Source organism: Bos indicus x Bos taurus, chromosome 18 (genome assembly GCF_003369695.1).
Source record: "Bos indicus x Bos taurus breed Angus x Brahman F1 hybrid chromosome 18, Bos_hybrid_MaternalHap_v2.0, whole genome shotgun sequence".
In the NCBI taxonomy this organism is placed as follows: Eukaryota; Metazoa; Chordata; class Mammalia; order Artiodactyla; family Bovidae; genus Bos; species Bos indicus x Bos taurus.
In genome coordinates, this window is record NC_040093.1 from 22,739,301 (window position 1) to 22,764,966 (window position 25,666).

The following is a 25,666-nucleotide window of genomic DNA, read 5'->3' on the forward strand; positions in this document are numbered from 1 at the left end:
ATGGAGAGATTTCTGTATTAAAAACCCAGAGCCCCAAGGATTGAACATTCACACTCAATCTTAATGCCCCCCTGATGTTGGAAGCTCCCCAAAGTAAATGACAAGTTGAAACATCTGAAAAAGAACATAAGGCTGTTCAAATGGGGACACTTGGGTACAAGCAGTTCCATGAATTCATTCACTGTTAACATGTTTATGTATTTTCCAGTCTTTTTCCTTGCCATGTATATCTTACATAATTGAAATGATATTGTAGATAACATTGCATACTGTTTCTTTCTCCAGAAAGGATAGTTTTCTTTTTTTTTCTGATTAGAAAACTAATATTTGCTTATAAGTAATAATGGCACCCCACTCCAGTACTCTTGCCTGGAGGGTCCCATGGATGGAGGAGCCTGGAAGGCTGCAGTCCATGGGGTCGCTAAGAGTCGGACACGACTAAGCGACTTCACTTTCACTTTTCACTTTCATGCATTGGAGAAGGAAATGGCAACCCACTCCAGTGTTCTTGCCTGGAGAATCCCAGGGACGGGGGAGCCTGGTGGGCTGCCGTCTATGGGGTCGCAGAGAGTCGGACACGACTGAAGTGACTTAGCAGTAGCAGTAATATTTGATATATAAAAAGTTGCAGTGAAGACAGCAAAAGCCTCCTATAAGCACACTAGCTGCGAATGACTTTTATTAACATTTTGGTAGATGTCTTTTTCTGTGCTTACACAATTATATTTTTAACCAAAATTTGAGTTTCTGCTGCACTTGTTGGCACATAGCCCGACTATCCTGGTACTTGCTGAAGAATTAAGTTCTGCTCTTGTCTGGGTTTGATTTGATCACCCATACACATATACAGGAGCTTTCCAGGTGGCTCAGTGGTAAAGAATCCCCCTGCCAATGCAGGAGACACAGGTTCAATTCCTAGGTCAGGAATATCCCATGAAGGAGAAAATGGTAACCCACTCCAGTATTCTTGCCTGGGAAAATCCCATGGACAGAGGAGTCTGGTGAGCTACAGTCCAAAGGGTCGCAAAGAATCAGACATGACTGAGCCTGAATATAAGCACACACACAGGTAAAATTAGAGGCTGTGCAAGAGTTGGACATAACTGAAGCAACTTAGCATGCATGCATCTCATCTCCGATGGGTCTTGTGCGACTCTCAAGAAAAGTTGCTTCTAATTCGGGCGAAACCATTAACATTCAGAATGTACATGTGGTGTACACAGGCGCCTCTGCATACACACGTGTCCACAGAGTCAGAAATGCCGCTCACTTCCAGAGCTGGGCAGTGAGATGTCCCAGGTTGAATCGTCTGCTGTGAGGTTCCAGGAACGCACGTTGTTCCCATGGTGCCTGCCTGGGGAGGTTTTCCATCACAGCCCTGCCCTTCTGGTCCTTTCCCTCTGATTGCTCTCCTCTCCTGGACCCACTGCCCTGCAGAGGCCTCGCCTCGTGCTCCTTGATGGGGCCTCGTCACCTGGAGGGAGGCACCCACTTCTTGAAGGTGCTCCTGTCCCCTTGCTGCCCGCTTCCTGTCCCGCAGCCATCCTGCTATCTCGCTTCCCATGACGTGTAGGCAGGATCGCCAGCCCTTGAAGCCCTTTGGCCAGAGAATAAAGAGGTGGTTGACCGGACACCATTGCTCAGCTTCTCACACCTGCTTTGCCTTCAGAAAATGTTCCAAGTGGGATCAGGGGAGTATGTGAGGGGGCACCTCTTGTGCTGGTGTGTGTTGGGGTCTAGCCCTTGGACAAGTCTGTCTCTCTGAGCCTCTGTCCTTTCTCCTGTCTACACTGGGGAGCATGTTGCATATTTCACCCCTGCAGGATGGTTGTGAGGATCAAATGAGATTTTTTTTTTTTAAATACTTATTTATTTTAGTTTGGTTGGGCTGGGTCTTAGTTGTGGCACGCCAGATCTTCAGTCTTCATTGCTCTGAGTCTTAGCCAATAGACCAGCAGGGAGGTCCTTAAATGGGATATTTGAAAGTGCCTTTTCAATGTATGAAGTGATAATTGATGCACTTCCTTGCTCTCGAAACACTCCTCATCTGGATGTCCCCGTTTCCTGATTCTCTGGTGTATTCTGTGTGGATCGCCCCAAGGCTGGCTGTTAACTTGGATGGGCAAGGTGGGTACACAGCCCAGTGTGCCCCTCTGGTCTGGGCTGTCAGACCAGCTGGTCCTGCCTTCCCGGGAGAAGGCTTGTCGATACCCCCAGACTTGGGACAAGGTTGCATCATCTTCATGGCCAGCCATGGAGCCCGACCCTTGGGTCTTGAGGGGATCAGACCTGAGAGCTGCCTGCCTTTACCTGTACAGACAGAGCAGGCGTTGCGGCTCACCTGTCGTGTGTGATGTCAGCGTTGGGATTTCATCTGTGGTGTTGTCTCTGCCTTGGTGCAGTTCCATCTAGAAGTGTGTGCGGTCACAGCTGCTCGGTCGTGATATTTCCTGGGGAAAGAGCCCAGGTGTATCTCTAAACAGCAGGTGAGGTCTCTGAAAAGCATTAAGTGTTTCTAAATCAAATAATGTTTTCCTGTTGACTATATATACTTTAATGTAGTTTCACGGAAATTTTCTTCCCAAGACATAATCCTTGTTGAGATGACTATAAACATTCTTTAAGTATGTTCATTAGTGAAGGCTTGAACTTTTGGAAAATAATCATTACTGGGGTGACTTTTACCTTTGTGGACAGAAAAAAAATGGGACAGAACCCAAATAGTATTTCCACCCTTCTCTGCTCCAGCTTTGCAGGCTTTGGCTCACTCCTGCTTTCCTGGGCTTCCAATAAATAGGGTTTACCCTTTTCCCAAATTGGTCTTAGCTGATATGTGATCTCTTCTGGTCATTCTTCCCTGAAGATTCAATCTTAGAAGATCTATCTCTTTTCATCACTGCCCTGTAAATAGTCACCCCAAGTGGAGGAAAGAGCCCCAGATTTACCTGAGCAATAAGATCTTTGATGTTTCTCTGACCCTGAGCTGCTCAGCTGTAAATCACTGAATAAAACAGTCGACAGAGGTTTATGCAGCAGATGTCAACGGGAGCAAAGGCGGCTATAATGGTGAGGGGTTGTTGTCTGCCAACACAACCCTGTGAGGGCGGCTGGTGTGAGGGGCCCTGATTGGCAGTGGACCCCAGAAGTGTTGGCAGCTTTATTTTTAACCAGACCACCTACGTCAGAACTTAGGGGGCCACAGAGAGCTGATCCCATCATTTTCTCAGGGTTTGGTGAGCTCTGGCAGCAGCTGGCTGAGAACAACTCTTTCCATCTTCCGCCAGCATTCTTTCCAAGGAAATTAATTTGTCATCAGAAAAGTAGTCACAGGTGCTTAAGTGAGCATTGAGTGTCTCTAGAAATGACTTCATAAAGTAAGAATATTTGTTTGGATTTTTGTATCTAGGTAAAAATAATCTGCACAATGAAGTTTATTCGTTGGGGTAGACTTTGTTGGACTTTGGGCCAAGGGGCCGTGTTGTCTGATGTTTCAATATGTATGTTCAAGATGCACAGCCCTTCTCTCTGTTGCTGAGACGCGTAGACCAGCCTGTCGAATGGTTCTCCTGTCTGTGTGTGCTCAGTCGCTCAGTCGTGTCCGACTCTTTTCGACCCCATGGGCTGTAACCTGCCAGATTCCTCTGTCCATGGGATTCTCCAGGCAAGAATACTGGAATGGGTTGCCATTTCCTCCTCCAGGTCTCCTGTCTGTGGGCCCACATACATCGCAGGGGACAGAGCTCTGCAGGCATTAGGAGTGATACTGTGAGAGGCGGGGGAGGCCAGGACAACCTAGGTTGCCTTGGAGATGATAGTGCTATGTGCATGCCACATTCCACACTTAGAGATGCTACATTCTACACACACACACACACACACACACACACACACACACTCACTCACACACACAGCCAGTACACTACCCACCTCCCACATCCCTGCTGGGTATTTGTTGTCAGAGCCCCGCTTCCTGGAGAGGTAAACGGGGAGCCCCTCTTCCAGCCTGATGAGGGTCTGCTGTGCGGCTGAGTAGGGGCAGGGAGAGGCACCGCCGGGCCTGCTCTGTGGGAGATAGCACCGATCGTCCCGGGTCCTCTGTTCTCAAGGACCTGCACTGCAGCTCATGACGTGTGAGAACATGGCTTATCGGCTTTTCCTGCAGGAGTCGGAGGGATTTGGTGACAGACTGTTCCTTAAGCAGAGAATGAGCTTACTGTCTCAGCTGACCTCAACGCCCATCGACTGCCTGTTTCAGGTAAGATACGGGAGGTCCCGAGGGTGCAGATGTGTGAGGAGTGCTCCGTCTTTTATTTTTTAATATATATTTATTTTTGTTTATTTGGCTGCTGCTGGGTCTTAGTTTCAGCATGTGGGATCTAGTTCCCGACCGGGGATCAGACCTGGGCCCCCTGCATTGGGGGTCTTAGCCACCGGACCACCAGGGAAGTCCCAGGAGCTCTCCGTCTTTCCCCGCCTCTTGAGTCTCTGTAGAATCCATCAGGGTGGTATGCATAGTTCAACACAGAAGTCCATTTTGTGCTCAAGGAGGCGCTAGGGATGCTGGGGTCTCATGGGATCAGTTTGCTGCCCGTCTTCTCTGATGTGAGCTGTGCTGCAGCCCTGCTGGATTGGGCCCCTGTGAGTGGAACCCTCTGCCTGGCTGTCCTCCTCTCTCCATTCAGCGAAACATAGCTTGTTCTTCACCCTCTGCTCAGTGGCACCTCACTGGCAGCTCTGCTAGAATCAGTGCCTCTTCTCAGCTCCAGCAACCTGTGTGATAGACACCTGTGTGCCCGCGCTGGGCTGGGAACACAGCACCTGCTGGTGGTTAGACCCCCAGGCAGAGCAGGAGGCTCCCTCCTCGGATCTGATCTACCACGGGGAGGCTGGCGAGGTGCCCTGGGAGGCAGTCATCAGGAGGCCACCAGCCAGAGTGGGTTCCATGAGCTCTGCGCCCCAGAAAGTCTCACTCCACATAGGAAACATATCCAGGAGTCACAGAGGTGAGCCCTGCAGTTGGCAGGGGTCTCCTACTAATTGCAGCTCTTTTGAAAGCCAAGGCTCTATTAGATTGTAAGACAATTGTAATCTAAAAGAAGGGTCAGAGTCTGCGCCAACCCTCAGGGTGGATTGTCCCCCCTTTGCCTGTTGCTCTGGAACTTTTGTCAGACTGTCGTTGTTTTAGTTATGGAAAAATCCTAACATTTGCAAAAGTAGAAGAGAGTAGTATGATGAACGAACCTCCATGTAGCCATCTCCCTAATCTTGTTTCATTTCTATCCCCTGGCCCCACTTTCGCCATCCATCTAAATCATTTTGAAACAAGTCCCAGAGAACAAGTCATTTCATCCATCCACACATTGATGGGCTTCCCTGGTGGCTCAGATGGTAAAGAATCTGTCTGCAGTGCAGGAGATCTGGGTTCAATCCCTGGGTTGGGAAGGTCCCCTGGAGGAGGGCGTGGCAACCCACTCCAGTATTCTTGCCTGGAGAATCCCCATGGACAGAGGAGCCTGGCAGGCTACAATCCCTGGGGTCGCAAAGAGTCAGGCACAAGTGAGCTACTAAGTACACACACATAGATATATGTTTCTGTAAGGATGCTTCAAAAATTCACAGTTTAGAGAACGAATCGTTCCGTCGTATCAACAGTGTTTTTGATGTCACTTTAGCACATTGCATCAGGTAACCAGAAGGAAGTGGAGAGACTTCTGAGTCAGGAAGACCAAGATAAAGATGCCGTCCAAAAGATGTGTCACCCTCTGTGTTTCTGTGATGACTGTGAGAAACTCGTCTCTGGGTAAGAGGGCCCCGCAGCACCAGGAAGGGGGAGACTCGGGGCCTGGGTGGAACTTTCCCCCTCGTTTGCTGTGCAATTTGGAATCAGAAACTTATCCTTGCTGCACTCTGCTGCTTCTGCTGTAAACTGGAGATGGTAACCTCCGCCTCTTTGGAGAATCAGATGAAATAAAAATATTTAGCACCCTCCTGGGCTGCTTAACCTGGGGAGGCGGGCAGAGGGCCTGCCCCTACCTTGGAAAGTGGGTTTTTGGATGGAGGACTGTCAGCTCCTCCCCACAACCTTTTCGGTCTCCTCTTATCTTTATCGGGCTCTTTGGCTGGGTGTCAAAGGCTGGAGGGCTGGGTGTGGGGAGGGTCCCAGCGGAAGCCATGGTTGATGCTCTCCGGGTCGCTGTAGAGGAGACCCAACTTGGATCACACCGGAGGTCTGTCTTCTGGTCCCAGGGCCCCAGCATGTCCTTACCTTGGTCTATTTCTCTGTATCCTCTTTCCCTTTTAGGAGGCTGAATGACCCCTCAGTTGTCACTCCATTCTCCAGAGACGACAGGGGTCACACACCGCTCCATGTGGCTGCCCTCTGTGGTATGTGGTCCAGCCTCTGTGCTCTCAGGGCAAAGGGATGGGGGCCAAGGGTGCCCCAGCAGAGCGTGGATGCTGGGGGAGGCGGTGTGGGGTGGTGGCAGGGATTGTATCACAGGCCCCCCACCCTGGGACCTTCATGTGCTGTCCCTGGGCTGGAAGAGCATGTGTCCGGGCTGTGTGGATGCCTGACAGTGCTCTGGGCTGGTGTCCAGCCAGGAAAGGCTTGAATCTGAACTATGAGACTGAATTAAGGTTCTTATATTCCTGTTAAAAAAAATAACTTTACTATCTTTATTTTTTATTCTATATTCTTTTCCATCATGATTTATCATAGGATACTGAATTTAGTTGTCTGTCTTTTAAAGTGCACAAATAAAAGTGCACATTCAAGGTAGAAAACACAACATCTGTAAACTCTTGCATCCTGCAGTCGTCTAAAGATTGTTTTGATCCATGACTGAAACGTCACCATGCTTGAGTGTGTGTGTATATAAAAGATATGATATTGTGGGGCTCACACGGTCTGTGGGGTGCTTTTTTCCACTAGGAGATATGTAAGAACATTTCTCCATGTCAGTTTTTTTTTTCATGGTTGCACGGTATTCCACCCTTGAAGTGATGCACCCTGGACTCTTCTGTGGGCATCTAAGGCTCTTTTCTCCTCCCTTCTGTGGCTGCCGCAGGGGTGTTAGGTGGGGGTGGGGCCGAACTCCCTCCAGAGGGGAAGCATCACCCCAGGGTGTCCAGAGACTGCAGCGTGTGACTTGATGTTAGCTCTGGTTCCCCCCACACAGAAAGATACCTCCTGGCATGTCTCGTGCCAGCAGATGAGAGGGTGAAATAAAGCCGTGGCTTCGCTCACTGGTTTCAGAAAGCCCACCCTTTTCCCTTCTGTTCTGCAGGGCAGGCGTCCCTCATCGACCTCCTGGTTTCCAAGGGCGCGGTGGTAAACGCCACGGACTACCACGGCTCCACCCCGCTCCACCTTGCGTGTCAGAAGGGCTATCAGAGCGTGACGGTGAGCAGCTGGGCTCTGCTCGAGGCCTTGCAGGGCTGGCCTCTCCTCTGCTCCACGTGGCTCTGTGAGGTCACGGCAAGCCTGGGGTCTCTGGCGCCTCCCCCAGAGTCTGCTGGGCCAAAGCTGTTAGGTGTAGATTAGAAATGTCACGGTAATCCACGGTAAGACAGGCACCCCCCCAGATACTAGAAATATTTTAGATAGAGCCCCAACATGGATTTTCCCTTAGACTTAATACCTATGGTGAGAAGACAGTCCAGAAACTGGAAAGCAAAATTGTTTTGCCAGTCACTGATGTTTCGATTTCAGATGAAGTTGTTCGGTACATAAAGTGCCTCCGTTCCTGCTAGTGATTGATGGGGGTTGTTTTTCTTTTTTAAAAAGTTTTTATTGGAGTATAGTTGATTTATAATGTTGTGTTAGTTTCAGCAAAGTGAATCAGTTATGCATATATCCACTCTTTTTTTTCTTTTTAATGATCTCTAAACTTTTTTGCAGGAAAGATGTATGATACTTTTTTTGCTTTCATTTTTCAAATTTTTTCAATGTTTTTGTGTAGTTGAAGTATAGTTGATTTACCATGCATAAGTTGCAGATGCACAGCAAAGTGATTCGGTTATATGTATGTGTGTGTAGGTAGTGTATTTACAGTGTACAATCTTTTTTTTACCTTTTTAATTTAAATTTTTTTAGGCCAGTATATGTCTGACAATGCATACAAGTCTCAGCGCCCTGGGGTTGTGGGGAGCTGACCTTCACTGACTTATTAAGCACCAGGCCCAGGGCCAAGTACTTTTGTTTTTTGTAACTTTTTCTTTATTTTCTGGCCACGGCATGCAGGATCTTGACCAGGGATTGAACCCAGGCCCCTTTCAGCGGAAATGTGTTGTCCTAACCACTGGACCACCAGGGAAATCCCTATAGTATATATTCTTTTTCAGATTGGTTTCCATTATAGGGCTGATCTAATTGTAATTGTAATGTAAGTAGATAAGGTTGAAAATGGAGACTGGGCAACAACCCCCTGTAAGACCCCAGGCCGTGCTCCCCGAGGGCTCCAGCCTGCCCTGCCGTGCTCACTGGCACTCACTGCTCTCTCCTCTCCCTTGGAAGCTGCTGCTGATGCACTACAAAGCCAGTGCCGAAGTGCAAGACAACAACGGTAACACCCCTCTGCACCTGGCCTGCACCTACGGCCACGAGGACGTAAGTGGTCCTTGCTGTCCCCGGGGAGGGGCCTTACCCTTTCTCACTGGAGGAGAAATGTGGATTTCACATTTGTTGCCTGTTGTATTTTATGTTGACAATTATTGGAACATTTGGTGTATTATTTTTTTAATTAAAAAATGTAAAAGCATATTACAGATGCTATATTGAAATAACAGAAATATGAAAAGTAACTGCCCATTGTCTTTTCCTGAAATCTTATGCATCCTCCCTGCTGCCATCTGCTTCTTGCCTTTGTTTGTACTCAGTCTTTACATTTTATATTTTTGTGGTAATATCAAGGGATTTTACCATTTCCATTTTCGCTTAATATTTAACTGTGTATTTGTTTTTTTCCCCTAACCACTCTCTCCCTTGCTTCTCTCCATGGTGAAATATAGGTAGATTTATACAGACAAAGGGCTAGGTGGTTGAGGAGTGAAAATGAAATCATACTGTACACATGTTTAAAAAATATATTTATTCTTATTTGGCTGCATTGGGTCTTTGTGATGTACGGGATCTTTTGTTGCCGTTCGACGGTGGCATGTAGGATGGCTCAGCAAGCAAAGAATCTGCCTGGAGTGCAGGAGACATAGAAGATATGGATTTGATCCCTGGGTCGGCAAGATCCCCTGGAGAAGGAAATGGCAATCCGCTCTAGTATTCTTGCCTGGGAAATCCCATGGAGAGAGAAGCCTGGTGGGCTACAGTCCATGGGGTCGCAAAGAGTCAGACATGACTGAGCAACTAAGCACAGACATGCATACAATGTGGGATTTTAGTTCTCTGATCAGGGATCGAACCTGCATCCCCTGCATTGGAAGGCAGGCTCTTAACCACTGGACCACCAGGGAAGTCCCCCTGACATATTTTTATGCAGCTTATTTTCCTAACTTACTATATTGTGGACATCCTATAGGTCAATCAATGTAGATCTAGCCCATTCTGTAATCATTACACAATAATACGTCGTGTGTATTGTGTCAGGGTCCCTGAGGCCACTCCCCAGTTCAGTGACTCACTGGGAAGGCTCACGGGACTCAGCGTCCAGTTGCTTCACAGCTCTGTTGTAGTGGAAGGACACAGAGCAAAACCAGCCAAGGGGAGGGTCCAAGGATAAAGCCTGGAGGAAACCAGGTACAGGCTTCCAAGAGTTGCTCCCTATGGAGTCACTCAGGACACACTTATTCCTCGGGCAGCGTAACAACACATGCACAGTGTTCTCCACCGGAAGCTCATTAGGGACTAAGTGCTCAAGATTTTGCTTGGAGGCTGGTAGTGTGAACCATATCTGCCTAGCATCTTTCAAATTCCATACTCCCAGAAGAACAGCAGGTGTTCAGCATAAACCATTGTTGGACAAACAGTTTAGGCCCAGTGAGTGCATCTTATCTATCAGTCAGGGCACTGTGAGAACGGTCCTCATATCCAAGCTCCCAAGGAACTTGGCCAGTCCAGGGCCAGACTTGCAGGTTGGCCTCTCACGGGATGATGGTCAGGCCTACTCTGGGAACTCCTTTCTACACATGATATGCGACAATTTATATTCAGGCATTCCAGTTGATTGGCAGTTGGGTTCTTAAAAAATAAAAATGATGTGTTCTGATCAGGTTACCTGGAACCCTGGAGGTGTAACATTCTATTACTGCATGTTTGCTTAGCAGATGGCACCTAGATCGAGTCGGGATACGGGCTGAGGCTGCAGGGTGCACAGATCTGCCAGGGCCTGGCCTGTGAGCTCACGGGGGCCTCTCCCATTCTGTTCGCAGTGCGTGAAGGCTCTGGTCTACTTTGACGTGCAGGCCTGCAGACTGGACATCGGTAACGAGAAGGGAGACACCCCCCTGCACATCGCTGCCCGCTGGGGTTACCAGGGCATCATCGAGACCTTGTTGCAGAACGGGGCGTCCACAGAGATCCAGAACAGGCTGAAGGAAACGCCCCTCAAGTGTGCGTTAAACTCAAAGGTAGCGTTTTTCCTCTCAGAGCAGCAGTATGATTAAAAAAAATAGCACCATCCGCAGGTCAGGTCTCTGCCGTGCTGTTCAAACTGCATTGGTCCCCAAGGCTAGCATTTGTGCATACCCGCTGTGCTGCGTACCACACGTGGTTGTTAATGAGGTTCATGCAGTCATATTATTTTCCATCTTAGTAGGAGTTTTTCTCAGTGTCCTACCAAGAGCTGCTCCTGCAGAGTTTGCCTCTGAGGGCTGTTGGCTTGTGAGCAGATAGAGTGAGAGGAGATGGGGCGGTGGGTCCGGCCAGGGAGAGCAGGGGCGGGGCATGGAGACAGCAGCATCAGCTCTGTTCCCTGTTCCTGTACCCTCAGCGCCTAAAACCTTATTCTGAGTCGGCCAGCTCTGAATGTCATTGGGTATAGTTTCCTCCATAAATGATTTGTTAATGAACTACTATCCTCTCTTGCCAGTAACTTCTGATTACATGTAGTTTGGGGCCACATGTCATGCAGTGCTCACTTGCAAGTGGGTCGGGAATTGGGGGGGTCCTTCCAGAGGCCAGGCCTGTATGCCTTGTGGCAGCAACCCTGTTGAAGGGATGCCCACAGAGAAGCGTTTGACCAACGAGCCGGGGGAGCACAGGGCCACCTGCCATGGCCATCCGTGGTCCTGATGTCCAGAGCAGCCTGGCTGGTGGCTCGCACAGGTGATTCTGTTTCCATGCAGGTCTCCAGATGTCTCTCTCTGCACAGGCCCTACTTTTGCCTCTTGATGTTTTATCATTCCCAGCCCTCATCTAGGGAGTTCTTTTAGTTCCTTCCTGTCTTCTAGGAGTACCGGTTTTTGTTTTTAAACCACTTTATTGAGGTATGAGTGACATACAGAAAGCTCCTCAGATGGTAATAAGTCTGCCTGCAATGCGGGAGACCTGAGTTCAATCCCTGGGTTGGGAAGATCCCCTGGAGAAGGAAATGGCAACCCACTCCAGTGTTCTTGCCTGGAAAATCCCATGGATGGAGGAGTCTGGTGGGCTATAGTCCATAGGGTCACAAAGAGTTGGACACGACTGAGCAATTTCACTTTCAGTTTCATTGAGGTATGCGTGACATACAGAAAGCTGTACACATTTAGCATATGCAACGTGATGGGTTTGGAGATAAGTCCATACCCATGAGACCAGCACCACAGTCTGTGCTGTAAACAGATGCATCACCTCCAGATGTTTCCACTCCCGTGCCCTCTTTGTCTATTGTGTGTGTGATAAGGGCACAATGTAAGACCTAGTTTTTGGAGTTTTCTGAGCCAAGTTTTCAGAGGTTTAAATCCCTGCTCCTGGCCCCGGGGAGGGGAGCAGGCTCAGCTGCCCATGCCCTCACGGGGTCTCAGCTTTGCAGCAGCCAGAACTGGGGGACTGGGTGAGGCCACCCTTGGCTGGAGATGCCCATGAGGGGCTGAGGGCACCTCTGTCCTCGAGCTTCTCCCAAAGGCCCTTCCAGAAGGAGATCTGCAGACAGAAGAAGCAGACGGCCGTCCTGCCTGACTCTGAGCTGCCCCGACTTGAGGCCCCTGGCTGCCAGTGGAAAGGCCATGTTTTAGGCCTGTGGACAGCCAGCCCAGGCTGGACCAGGCAGCCTCTGAGGCCCCTCTGTGCCTGGGTTCCCTTGTTCCCCGAGCCCATTAATGGGGAGACCGGATCCTCCTGTTGGACTTAGTGTGAACCCGAGTAGGTTTCCGCCCGCTGTGGGCCTGGCTGGGCTGTGTGCCCTCCCAAGGAGGTGGGGAGCACCATACAGGTGATGAGACTTCGGTGACTCATCTCAGGACTCATCTGCGTCCCCTTCGTCCTAGATTCTGTCCATCATGGAAGCCCACCATCTGTCCTTTGAGAGGAGGCAGAAGTCTTCAGAGGTAAGACGGCAGGGCTGCACTCATCGGCCCTGTTGCGACCAGCCTCTGTCTGGCCCTCACCCCCTCTCTTGCCGGGCTGTAGGTGTCTGTGCAGGCCCCTCAGTGCTCCATGGACTCCATCAGCCAGGGCTCCTCCACCTCCAGCTTCTCCTCCGTGTCGCTGAGCTCCAGGCAAGACGACCCCAAGAAGGACTACAGAGAGGTGAGGCCCCCAGACGGGAGGGTGGAGGGGGCCTGTGTTCTAGGGGCCACTTAGAGCCCCGGCCTGACGGGCCATGCCGCGCCCTTGGGGGAAGCCCAGCCTCCTCCTCCTCGCCCTTCATGGACACACGTGCTTAAGTGTCTGTGTGTGTGTGTATGGGAGTGGGTGTGTGTAATGGGAGGGGGAGTATTCTAAGAAGCCTACAGGTAGAGTCACCTGTAGGTCCACTGCTTTAAGATTATTTTACAAAGCACTTTCTCTGCCCTTCCCTCCCGCTCTGTCAGCACACTTATTAACTTGGTGTGTCATTCCTGACTTCCTGCTGAGTTTATGGAGATAGTTACGTGTCCTCTCGCACTACTTTTTATAAAAGCTGACTTATACCCTGTTTGTTTTGTTTTTTTTTTTCTGTCTAACTTACCTTAGAGCTTGTCCAGAGTCAGCCCACAGAGCAGACCATGGCATGGATATGCCCCAGTTCCTCCCCTGTGGTTGGGGAGCCCTCACTGACCCCACCCCGGGGCCCCTCCACCCCTTCCACCCCTAGCTCAATGCAGAACCACAGCGAAGAAAAGCCTAGAGACATGCTCCAGGGCCTAACACAGGCCGGGAGTGGATCCATGAGCTTTAACCTCATGGTATCCTAGCTGGTGGATAACGAGAGCTGAACAGATGCAGGTCTGATGGGTGGTCGCCCTCTTAGGAAGCACTTGGGCTGCAGGTGGCTGGTGTCCCCCTGTGCCACACAAGTGGCAGGTCATCTTATAGGCCTTATGTGGAAGGTGCCCTGTGCGAACAACTTCGGGGGTGTGTTTGAAAGATACTGAATGAAATCAAGAGACGGGAAAGCTACTCGGTCTTCAGAATGCTCTTTTTTTTGTTTGTTTTTCTAATAATAACATGAATTTGAATTTCACCTTTATTTATTCTTTTTGACCATGAGGCTTCTGGGAGCTTAATTTCCAGACCAGGGATTGAATCCAGGCCCCCAGCAGTGCAAACACTGAGTTCTACTCACTGGACCACTAGGGAATGCCCAGAATGTGATTTGTATTGTTTCTAGTCTTACCATATTCTTATCTTTTCCCTTACATTCTTTTTCCTTTTATTAAGGTAGAAAAACTTTTAAGAGCTGTTGCTGATGGAGACCTGGAAATGGTGAGTTTTGTTTATTAATTAATAGTTTATTTTTTAGAAAGATTTAGGTTCATAGCAAAATTGAGCAGGAAGTACAGACAGAGTTCCTATATCCTATCTCCAAACACATACAACCTCCATAAAAATGGTGAGTTTCTAGAAGTGAATTTCAAACGGCTTGCTCTCAGCTGAAGCAGCTGTGCCTGTGTTTGGTCTCCAGGTGAGTTAGGAGCTGTGGGGGGTCTTTGTTCACGTTCACGCAGAAGGGGTGCATTTCATGAGTGATGGTGATGGGATGGGACGTACCCCCCAACAAGTAACGAGGCAGGTGGGATAAAGCCTCAGAGGAAGCCTGCCCCCGCCTTTTAGACATTCATATTCCAGGAGGGTGGCGATGCTGGCAAGAGGGCCGGATCCCACTAGCCCGGAGCAAGGTGAACAGACTGGGTAGGGGATGGGTAGGGGTGGCGAAGGGGAGGACAGAGCACAGAGGGCCTTGGTGTGGCCCTGCAAGGAGCTGTGGGCAGTGTGGCATCCTGGTCAGGAGGCTGAGTCCCAGGCTCGGAGCTGAAAGGACCCACAACAAGCAAGTGTCCAGATGAGACGGCGCTAAGGTGTGCGTCCTAACCCTTCCTGTCAGGCGACGGGGAACAGCTGTGATGAGATCACTGGAGACACTCATGGGCAGTCCCCCTGGCTTATCTGAGGCTTCCTGAAAGGAATTTGTTCTGTCTTCCACTTTATTTTTTAAAAATTTAAAAAAAAAAATTTTTTTTTTTTTTTTTTAATTTATTTGGCTACAACGGGTCTTAGATGCAGCATGCGGGATCTCTAGTCGTGGCCTGTGGGATCTAGTTTCCTGACCAGGAATTAAACCGAGGCCCCCTGAGTTGGGAGGAAGGAATCTGAGTCACTGGACCACCAGGGAAGTCCCCTGACTTCCACTTTAAAAGGAGTAAATTAGCCCTTACCAGATTTGGAGCCTTGAGTGGATCGGGTTTACAAGAGCGCTTTTAAGAGTCATGTTTCAAGAGTGCTTCTCAAGGATGATGGAGTTTGGGGTGGTGGACAGAATTTCCTGGGATTTGATTAGCACAGTCTCCGGGGGTATATGGAGTCTGAACATAGTTATCAGTGTCTTAGCCTCTGCCCAGAGCCCACTGTGAACCCCCAGCCTGACTCACAGCTCCTCTCATGGGAGGATCTGGGGTATGGATCTGGCTGGTGCCGGCTGCTGCCCTCTCGAGACCAGCCCCAGGGAAGTCAGCGTTCTTTAGGGAAGCCAAGGAGGAGTTTCTCAGGCTCCTATGAGTGTAGAGAAGAGACCGACCCTTCAGTGTCATGACACATCTGCTTTCATCCTGTGGGTGGGCGAGGGGGTGGGGCCACTCATGGAGGAGCTGAGCAGAGGCAGGCTGCCCGGTGCCCGGTGGTCACCACCCAAACCCATCCACACACGACACAGCCCCCATCCCACAGCCCGAGGCCATCGCCCTCAGCCCCCTTCCCCCATCGTATGTCTTCTAACCACCGCCAAGAGGAATTGCCCTGAGTCCAGTCTGTCCCAGCCAGCCTGGGAGGTGAGGCCCCGGGGTCAGGTGAGGCCTTCGGCCTGGATGGAATATTTGCTGTCAGCAGTGTGGAGGGGCCCTGGAGGGGGGGTGTTTGGAGGGGCATGGGATCTTCCTGGGGCCCTCTGTCACCCCTTGCAGGCATTTGCTGGCTTCCCCAGGGCTCAGAACCAGGCCTGGAAATGTATTTGCGTTTTCTCACATTTAATATCCCAGAAACTAGCCTTTACTGGAACATAAATTTGACCTGTTAGGGGTCTTTCCAGTGCTTTCGCCTGTGGGCTACAGCATTAAGGTGGAAGGGATGCTTGTGAAGTCAGAGAGCCTGTGTTTAGGTTCTGGCCACCACTTCCTCATCATGTGGTCTTGAACAAGTTGTTGGCCCCTTGGAGTGAGTCTGCTCCCTGATAAGATGAGACAGACTGCTTGTCGAAGGAGGACAATTAGATAACATAAGAGGACGTAACATAAGAGGAGGTGCTCGCGAGATGCTCTAGGACCAGGGCTTTAAAGCTGTCACCCTGAAGCAGCACCACGCTGCCCCTTTCTAAGACAGAAGAGAAGAATCTAATGCAATCTGCAGAAATGGTAGCTCCATCTCTCTGTCACCACTAAAAGGATTTAGAAAGGCCTGAGCACAGGAGACCCTGGAGTCCTCAAGAAAGAGCACCATCATGCATAAGGTACTTTCGTGGTGGTGGAGATGTAGGTCCTGATTTGGGAACATTTATGTGTGTGTGTGGATGTGTGTGCATATGGTGTGTGTGTGGTGTGTGTGTAGGACACTGTATGTGTGTGTGTGTGCATGTAGGACACCATAGCTTGTACAGGAGCTGAGGATGGGTTTTCAGTCCGCATTTCTCCTCACTGCCTGACACCAGGTACGTTACCTGTTGGAGTGGACGGAGGAGGACCTGGATGAAGCAGAAGATGCTGTTGGGGCGGTGGATCTTGAGTTCTGTCACCCCTTGTGCCAGTGCCCCAAGTGTGCTCCAGCTCAAAAGGTTTGGCGTCTCTTCTGTTGGAAGGTGGGGGCGGGAGTAGGCGGCCAGTTCTTCTTTTTCCCTTTAGGAAAGTCGTCCCCTTCTCAGCCAGCTAAGGCCTAGTGGCTGGCTGTAGGTGTCCCTTGAGACCCAGCTCAAGGTAGGGGAAAGTGGACACGCATGCAGGATCAGCTTGGGCTGCCTGCCTTCTGAACGCGCAGGTCAGGGCACAGGGCCACGCACGAGGGTTTAGTGTTTCAGCGGTTCTCAGGGCCCCTGAGTCACAAGGCAGGAGCTTATGAACAGACACACACCAAGGGGCTGTGTCCGTGTGGCCGTAGTCCCCTGGGGAGGCTGCAGGCGACATCCGCTGCCCTCTGCCTTGGCTCATGTTGGTGCACCCTCTGTGGGAGGGCCCCCCTCCTAGCACAGAGAGACCCCTGTCCCCTCACCACCCCCCCCATTTCCCGCAGTGGTAATAGCTTGCAGAAGCACAGTACGTACCCTGCCCAGGGCATCGCCATGGACACAGTCCATCCGTCTTAGATCTCCGGTGTTACTTGTGCTTGTGTGCATGTATATATGTTTAGTTCCGTCTCTTTTACACATGTGAAGGTTTGTGCATCCACCACCACAGTCACGGTACAGATCAGTGTTCACATCACAAGGAAAATCACTCATGTTGCCTCTAATAACCACACCTCCTCACCCCACCCCACCATCCCTGGCCCCTAGTCACCACTATCTGTTCCTCAGCTCTAATGTTTTTGTCATTTCAAAAATGTTATATAAATGTCATCAATACGGCATGCACCCATCGGGGACTAGCTCTGCTCATTCAGCCTAATTCCAGGTCGTTGCGTGTCATCAACATTTTGTTCTTTATCACTGAGCAAGCTGTAACACGCCACTGGGCTGGAAGAGGGTGAGGGGTTAATTTAATCACAGCATGAAGCAATTTACTTTTGTGTCTTTTTGAGAAATTACAAAGGAGAAAAAGGTAGTAGGTTTTAAGTGAGCAGGAACATAAGTTTATCTGACAAATTCAGCAGACACTGTGATGTGTAATTCCATTTTTTTTTTTTTTACAATTAATGAACTGTGAGGTGGAAAAAACAAAGTAAACAGCAAGAAGAACAGCAGAGATACAGTGATTGCCTCCAGCCATACAGTCATCGGCTGGGCCTGAGGTGCTACTTCACATCACATCCTTTGAAACAGCATCTGCCTTTTTTAATCCTTTTGATTTTTAAGCAGCCCACGTAGGAGAGGTCAGTTTTCAGGTTTTTGGACTGTGAACATCCAGCAGCATGGGGACAGAACAAAAGTCACACATCCCAGCATGCACTCTGCTGCAAAGGTTCATGTGAGTGACAGTCTCAGCCATCTCTTAGGTTAGAGACACCCATGGTGAAGCTTTTTTTAATAAGGTAGTATTATCTTGCTCTGTATCTGTTTTGTAAAGTCAAATTACTTTTCTTAACATGGGACCTTGAGTTAGACAGCACATGAGTACATACTATATATTCAAAATCATTTACAGCTGCTCAAAAACAATGAACTACTTAGGTAAACATTTAACAGGACATGGATAGGTTCTGCATGCTGGAAATCACAAAATGTTGATGAAAAAAATCAATCAAAGAATGCCTAAATACTTAGAGAGATAAACAGACTCATGAAGCCTCGACATAGGAAAGAAGTTATTTCTCCCCAGATTGATCTACAGTTTTAATGCAATTCTTATCAAAATCCTAACAAAGCTTTTGTAGACATAGACAAGCTAATTTTAAAATTTATACGGAAAGGTGCAGGTCCCAGAATACTCAACAACAATCCTGGCAAAGAAGAATAAATTAGGATCACTCTACCCAATATTAAGGCTGACTATGTAGATACACTCATCAAAACAGTGTGGCCCAGGTGGAGGGACAGACACACAGATCAGACAGATCAGAGCGCTCAGAAACAGACCCACACAGACATGGCTGTGGAGGTCCAACAGGAAGGTGGTGGGGAAAGGACAGCCTTTTCAACAGATGGGGCTGGAGCAAACGGACATGTTCAGAAAAAAAAATAAAGAATCTCAACCTAAACTCACACCTTGTACAAAAACTGATGCAAAGTGGGTCACAGACCTAACTGTAAAATGTAAAATTATAAAACTTTTAGAAAAAAAATACGGGGAAATCTTTGGAATCCATCATTTAAGCAGAGAGTTCTTAGACTGGACACCCACAGCATGATCCATAAAGCACAATGGATAAACTGGACTTCTCATTTATTTTTTTAATTAATTAATTTATTTTAATTGGAGGCTAGTTACAATATTGTAGTGGTTTTTGCCATACGTTGACATGAATCAGCCATGGGTGTACATGTGCTCCCCATCCTGAACCCCCCTCCTACCTCCCTCCCCATCCCATCCCTCAGGGTCATCCCAGTGCACCAGCCCTGAGCACCCTGTCTCATGCATCGAACCTGGACTGGCGATCTATTTCACGTATGATATTATACATGTTTCAATGCTGTTCTCTCAAATCATCCCACTCTCGCCTTCTCCCACAGAGTCCAGAAGACTGTTCTTCTATGTCTCTTTTACTGTCTCGCATATAGGGTCATCATTACCATCTTTCTAAATTCCATATATATGCGTTGGTATACTGTATTGGCGTTTTTCTTTCTGGCTTACTTCACTCTGTATAATAGGCTCCAGTTTCATCCACCTCATTAGAACTGATTCAAAGCTTTCTTATCCATTTGTCTGCCAATGGACATCTAGGTTGCTTCCATGTCTTAGCTATTGTAAACAGTGCTGCAATGAACATTGGGGTACACATGTCTCTTTCAGTTCTGGTTTCCTTCGTGTGATTGCCCAGCAATGGGATTGCTGGGTCACATGGCAGTTCTATTTCCAGTTTTTTAAAGAATCTCCACACTGTTCTCCATAGTAGCTGTACTAGTTTGCATTCCCACCAACAGTGGAAGAAGATTCCCTTTTCTCCACACCCTCTCCAGCATTTATTGTTTGTAGACTTTTGAATAGCAGCCATTCTGACCAGTGTGAGATGTTACCTCATTGTGGTTTTGATTTGCATTTCTCTGATAAAGAGTGATGTTGAGCATCTTTTCATGTGTTTGTCAGCCATCTATGTGTCTTCTTTGGAGAAATGTCTGTTTAGTTCTTTGGCCCATTTTTTGATTGGGTCATTTATTTTTCTGGAATTGAGCTGCAAGAGCTGCTTGTATATTTTTTAGATTAATTCTTTGTCAGTTGCTTCATTTGCTATTATTTTCTCCTATTCTTAAGGCTGTCTTTTCACTTTGCTTATAGTTTCCTTCGTTGTGCAAAGTTTAATTAGGTCCCATTTCTTTATTTTTGCTTTTATTTCCATTGCTCTGGGAGGTGGGTCATAGAGGATCCTGCTGTGATTTATGTTGGAGAGTGTTTTGCCTATGTTCTCCTTTAGGAATTTTATAGTTACTGGTCTTACGTTTAGATCTTTAATCCATTTTGAGTTTATTTTTGTGTATGGTGTTAGAAAGTGTTCTAGTTTCATTCTTTTACAAGTGGTTGACCAGTTTTCCCAGTACCACTTGTTAAAGAGATTATCTTTTCTCCACTGTATATTCTTGCCTCCTTTGTCAAAGATAAGGTGTCCATAGGAGTGTGGATTTGTCTCTGGGCTTTCTGTTTTGTTCCACTGATCTGTATTTCTGTCTTTGTGCTAGTACCATACTGTCTTGATGACTGTAGCTTTGTGGTATAGTTGGACTTCTCATTTAGAAACTTGCCCTGTGGAAACCCATGCAAAGAAGCTACAGGCAAACTACTGACTTAAAAGAAAATGTCTGCAAACCATGTATCTGACAAAGGGCCAGAATCTAGACTATACAAAGAACCTCCAAAACTCAATAGTAAAAACAAACCAGTAAGAAAATGGGCATAGAAAATGAACGTCCATTTCACCGAAGAACATTTAAAGATGGCAAATAAGCATGTGAAAGGATGTTAAAGGTCATCACCCTTCAGGGAAATGCAAACTATAACCACCATGAGACAGTGCTACGCACCTACCAGAACGGCTAAAATAAAAATTAGTGAAAAGTGACAATACCAAATGTTGGTGAGGATGCGGGGAAATTGGTTACTCATCTATTGCTGCTGGGAATGTAAAAGCCACTTTGGAAAAATGTGTGTGGTGTTGTTCCGTATAAAACTAACCATAGAATTACCCTGTAATTGCAATATGATTCAGCAGTTGCTTTCCTTATTGATCTTAGTGGAATGGAAGATCCACTAAGGGCAACTGATCTTTGTGGAATGGAAACATGTTCTCACAAAAACCTGTAAACAAATGTACACAGCAACTTAAAAAAATTTTTTTTATTGGAGTATAGTTGCTTTACAATGTTGTGTTAGTTTCTGCTGTACAAAGTGAATCCGCTCTATACTATACCCCCTCTTTTGCATTTCCTTCCCATTTAGGTCAACACTGAGTCAAGTTCCCTGTGCTGTACAGCCATTTCTCATTAGTTATTGGTTTTATACATAGGATCAATACTGCATATATGTCAATCCCAATCTCCCAATTCATCCCTCGCCTTACCCCCTTTGGTGTTCCATACCTTTGTTCTCTACGTCTGTGTCTTTATTTCTGCTAATAGGTTCATCAGCAACTTTATTTGCCATATCCCCAAACCAGAGACAACCCACATGTCCTTCAACAGATTAACTGGCTAAACGAAGTGCATCAGGCTCAGTGGTAAAGAATAAACTGTTGATTACTCGAAACAACCTGGGATCAGGGCATTTAGTTGTCTCCTGCTTTGGGCTTTGTGAATAAACCAACCAAGAACATTTGTGTGTACAGGTCTTTGTGTAAACATATGTCTACTTGGGTAATTATCCATGAGTATAATTGATATGTTACACAGGACTGGAAAAGGTCAGTTTTCATTCCAATCCCAAAGAAAGGCATTACCAAAGAATGCTCAAACTACCGCACAATTGCACTCATCTCACACGCTAGTAAAGTAATGCTCAAAATTCTCCAAGCCAGGCTTCAGCAATATGTGAACCGTGAACTTCCAGATGTTCAAGCTGGTTTTAGAAAAGGCAGAGGTACCAGAGGTTCAAATTGCCAACATCCCCTGGATCACTGAAAAAGCAAGAGAGTTCCAGAAAAACATCTATTTCTGCTTTATTGACTATGCCAAAGCCCTTGACTGTGTGGATCACAATAAACTGTGGAAAATTCTGAAAGAGACGGGAATACCAGACCACCTGACCTGCCTCTTGAGAAACCTATATGCAGGTCAGGAAGCAACAGTTAGAACTGGACATGGAACAACAGACTGGTTCCAAATAGGAAAAGGAGTACGTCAAGGCTGTATATTGTCACCCTGCTTATTTAACGTATATGCAGAGTACATCATGAGAAACGCTGGACTGGAAGAAACACAAGCTGGAATCAAGATTGCCGGGAGAAATATCAATAACCTCAGATATGCAGATGACACCACCCTTATGGCAGAAAGTGAAGAGGAACTAAAAAGCCTCTTGATGAAAGTGAAAGTGGAAAGTGAAAAAGTTGGCTTAAAGCTCAGCATTCAGAAAACGAAGATCATGGCATCCGGTCCCATCATTTCATGGGAAATAGATGGGGAAACAGTGGAAACAGTGGCTGACTTTATTTTTTGGGGCTCCAAAATCACTGCAGATGGTGATTGCAGCCATGAAATTAAAAGACACTTACTCCTTGGAAGGAAAGTTATGACCAACCTAGATAGCATATTGAAAAGCAGAGACATTACTTTGCCAACAAAGGTCTGTCTAGTCAAGGCTTATGGTTTTTCCAGGAGTCATGTATGGATGTGAGAGTTGGAATATAAAGAAAGCTGAGCGCAGAAGAACTGATGATTTTGAATTGTGGTGTTTGAGAAGACTCTTGAGAGTCCCGTGGACCGCAAGGAGATCCAACCAGTCCATCCTAAAGGAGATCAGTCCTGGGTGTTCATTGGAAGGACTGATGTTGAAGCTGAAACTCCAATACTTTAGCCACCTGATGCAGAGAGCTGACTCATTGGAAAAGACCCTGATGCTGGGAAAGACTGAGGGCAGGAGGAGAAGGGGACGACAGAGGGTGAGGTGGTTGGTTGGCATCACTAACACAATGGGTATGGGTTTGGGTGGAATCCGGGAGTTGGTGATGGACAGGGGGTCCTGGCGTGCTGTGATTCATGGGGTCGCAAAGAGTCAGACACGACTGAGCGACTGAACTGACACAGGAGGTATATGTTAACTTCATAAGAAATGGCCAGTTTTCCAGTGATTATAGCATTTTTCATTCCCCACCAGCAGGGTGTGAGAGTTCTAGTTGACTTATATCCTGGTCAACAATTGGTATTTTGACTTTTTAACTTTAGCCCTTCTGTTAAGTGTGCAGTGGTGTTTCATCATGTTTTTCCCCTTCTACTTCTTCACTTGTTTGTGATTTTTGAAGTATAACTTATGTACAGTAAAATTCACCCTTTAAGTTCAGCATAGTTTTTTAAAGAGATAATATTTTTAATCATCAAGAAGTGAACTAGATAACCCAATTTTAATCCTTGATCAGTCACAGAAACCACTGACATATTCATTCCACTATCAAATACTTGATCCAGCATCACAATTCAATGTTTGTTTTTAGTTCTATTTGTTTTGTTTGCCCTTTTAATTTAGTGATTGATTTTCCTTGTATCTGCATGATTGGTTTTAAAACTATTGTGAATAATAAAGAAGTTCCATGATAAACATGAAGGGGAGCTTCAGCTTGAGAGATAAATAGCCAACAGCTTTCTGAGGTTTGACAAACGAATGCTTAACCACCAGCGCAGGCAAGATAATAGACTCTCTATCACCCCCGATATTCCCTCCCGCCCCTTTGAAGTTGGCTGGATTGCATGTTCCCTCTCCCGACTGTCACTTATGTGCTTCGTGACCCTTTAGTTTTGTGATTCTTGGTTTGATTTGCATTTCCCTGGTAACTAAAGATGTTATTTTATGTGCTCATTTTTTACTATTTATTTGGCTGTGCTGGGTCTTAGTTGCTGCGTGTGACCTCTTAGTTGGGGCATGTGGGATCTCGTTCCCCTACCAGGTACCAAACCTGGGTCTGCTGCATCGGGAGCATAGAGTCCCAGCTACTGGACCAGCAGGGGAGTCCCTTAGGTGCTCCCCCACCAAGCTCAACTGTCTTTTGTGCCGCTGCTGCTGCTGCTAAGTCAGTTCAGTCGTGTCTGACTCTGTGTGACCCCATAGACAGCAGCCCACCAGGCTCCCCCGTCCCTGGGATTCTCTAGGCAAGAACACTGGAGTGGGTTGCCATTTCCTTCTCCAATGCATGAAAGTGAAAAGTGAAAGTGAAGTTGCTGAGTCGCGTCTGACTCTTTGCGACCTCATGGACTGCAGCCCACCAGGCTCCTCCATCCATGGGATTTTCCAGGCAAGAGTACTGGAGTGGGGTGCCATTGCCTTCTCCGGTCTTTTGTGAAGCCTTTTGTGAAGTCCTTTGAAAATCTTTTACCTATTTTTTTTTTAAAGTTGGATTGTCTTACTGAGTTGTAAGCAAGCTTGTTCTGTTTTGAATTTCTGGTTGGTACAAGTCCTTTGTCAGATATACATATTGCAAACATTTTTTTCCCTGTCTGTGACCTGCCTTTTCATTTTCTTACTTGCCTTATGCAAAGAGCAAGTATTAAATATTTTTATTGTCCAGTTTATCAAACTTTTGCTTTTTGTGTCCTAGCTATTCTTTGCCCATCCCAGCGTAGCAGAGATTTTCCTTTGTGTTCAAATGTAATAGCTGTAGCTTTTACATTTAGGTCTGCGATGCACTTTAGTGTGTGTGTTGGGTGTGAGGTAAGGGTTGATGGGCAGTTTCTGCCTATATGGATATCCACTTGTTCCAGCACCATCTAAGACAGGATTTTCTTTCGCCATTGAACTGCCATGGCATAATATGTATCATTGTAGGGGGCTTGCTTTCTTGAAAATGGAAGTTACACTTTGATATATCAGACCTTTCTAAAGTATTAATTCACTTATAGGCAGCCTGATTCAGGATCCCGCTGTGATTCCAGATTTTACAGAGGGGCTGCTGGGACAGGTGGCTTCAATTCCTTTAGCCAGTTTTCTTAAAAACTAACGACATTTGTTTCCACCTCCTGCCCTTACTAGAAGCTGGCAAAGATTCCCGTCAGTGGGCTTGGTGTGAATGTGACCAACCAAGATGGCTCCTCCCCGCTGCACGTTGCTGCCCTGCATGGTCGGGCGGACCTCATCCTCCTCCTTGTGAAGCACGGTGCCAGCGTGGGGGCCCGAGACGCCAGCCAGGCTGTGCCACTCCACCTGGCCTGCCAGCAGGGCCACTTCCAGGTACCAGTGCTGAGTCTTGGGCAGCGTGGACAGGGTTAGAACCTCACCTCATGGGGATACTACAGAGGGGGAAGGTGGCTGTCCAAAGGGATGGGCCTGTGTCCTTCCTCCCAGCCCTGAGATTCTGAGATGCACAGAGCAGGGCCGCTCGGCAACAGAACACACAGCCCTGGTGCTTTTGGGGGCGGAGCCAACCAGAGCCAGTCCTGATTCTCACCCCCACCTGGAACTGCCTCTGTCTTATTCTTGGGCTTTGGTCATTGAGGGCTGAAGTGTGTCTGATCACCTCTGTGTTCCCACAGCTCCTGTCTTGTGCCAGACAGTTAAATATCTATTTATTTTTTTCATCTTCCCTTAGTAGTTCTACTGTAAGCTTATTAAAGACAGGAATCATGTTTCAGGTAATGCCTAGCATCAGCTTCCTAACATGTAAAACTAGAGTAGTTATTGCAGCTCTCCAGAGGACATACAGTGATTCAGTGACAAGCACTGGTGCCTGGAACATGCCTGGCCTGTAGGAGACCCTCAGCCCAGGTTAACCCCTTCATGCTTCAGCTGGTCTGCATTCTCCTGAGGGTCAGACATGTGTCTAAAGAGCTCTCTGGATAAACCTACAGAAAAGTCAAAAGAATATCAAGTTAGAGAATCTCTCCCTGCAAATGTTAAATTTTTCTTCTCTGGGCTAGGTGGTGAAGTGTCTATTAGAGTCGAATGCAAAACCCAATAAAAAGGACATAAGTGGAAACACACCCCTCATTTATGCCTGTTCCAGAGGCCATCACGAAGTCGCGGCGCTGCTGCTGCAGGTAAGGCACCCGCCACCCTGGCCCCCACCCCGGCCCAGGAGCTGCTGACGTGGGTCGGCTCACAGGGA

General features: G+C 47.5%; 1 protein-coding gene across 2 annotated transcripts in view; it reads left to right on the forward strand.

The window, feature by feature from the left end:
- ANKRD27 (ankyrin repeat domain 27) overlaps positions 1-25,666 on the forward strand; it is a 60,518-nt gene that overhangs the window by 27,956 nt on the left and 6,896 nt on the right. For both annotated transcript variants that reach the window (XM_027516019.1, XM_027516018.1), the window contains exons 13-24: positions 4,163-4,255; positions 5,673-5,800; positions 6,302-6,384; positions 7,287-7,402; positions 8,516-8,608; positions 10,381-10,578; positions 12,418-12,477; positions 12,560-12,679; positions 13,793-13,837; positions 16,269-16,391; positions 24,595-24,792; positions 25,479-25,598. In XM_027516019.1, the coding sequence (XP_027371820.1) occupies positions 4,163-4,255; positions 5,673-5,800; positions 6,302-6,384; positions 7,287-7,402; positions 8,516-8,608; positions 10,381-10,578; positions 12,418-12,477; positions 12,560-12,679; positions 13,793-13,837; positions 16,269-16,391; positions 24,595-24,792; positions 25,479-25,598 (1,377 nt within the window). The remainder of the gene's footprint in view (positions 1-4,162; positions 4,256-5,672; positions 5,801-6,301; positions 6,385-7,286; positions 7,403-8,515; positions 8,609-10,380; positions 10,579-12,417; positions 12,478-12,559; positions 12,680-13,792; positions 13,838-16,268; positions 16,392-24,594; positions 24,793-25,478; positions 25,599-25,666) is intronic.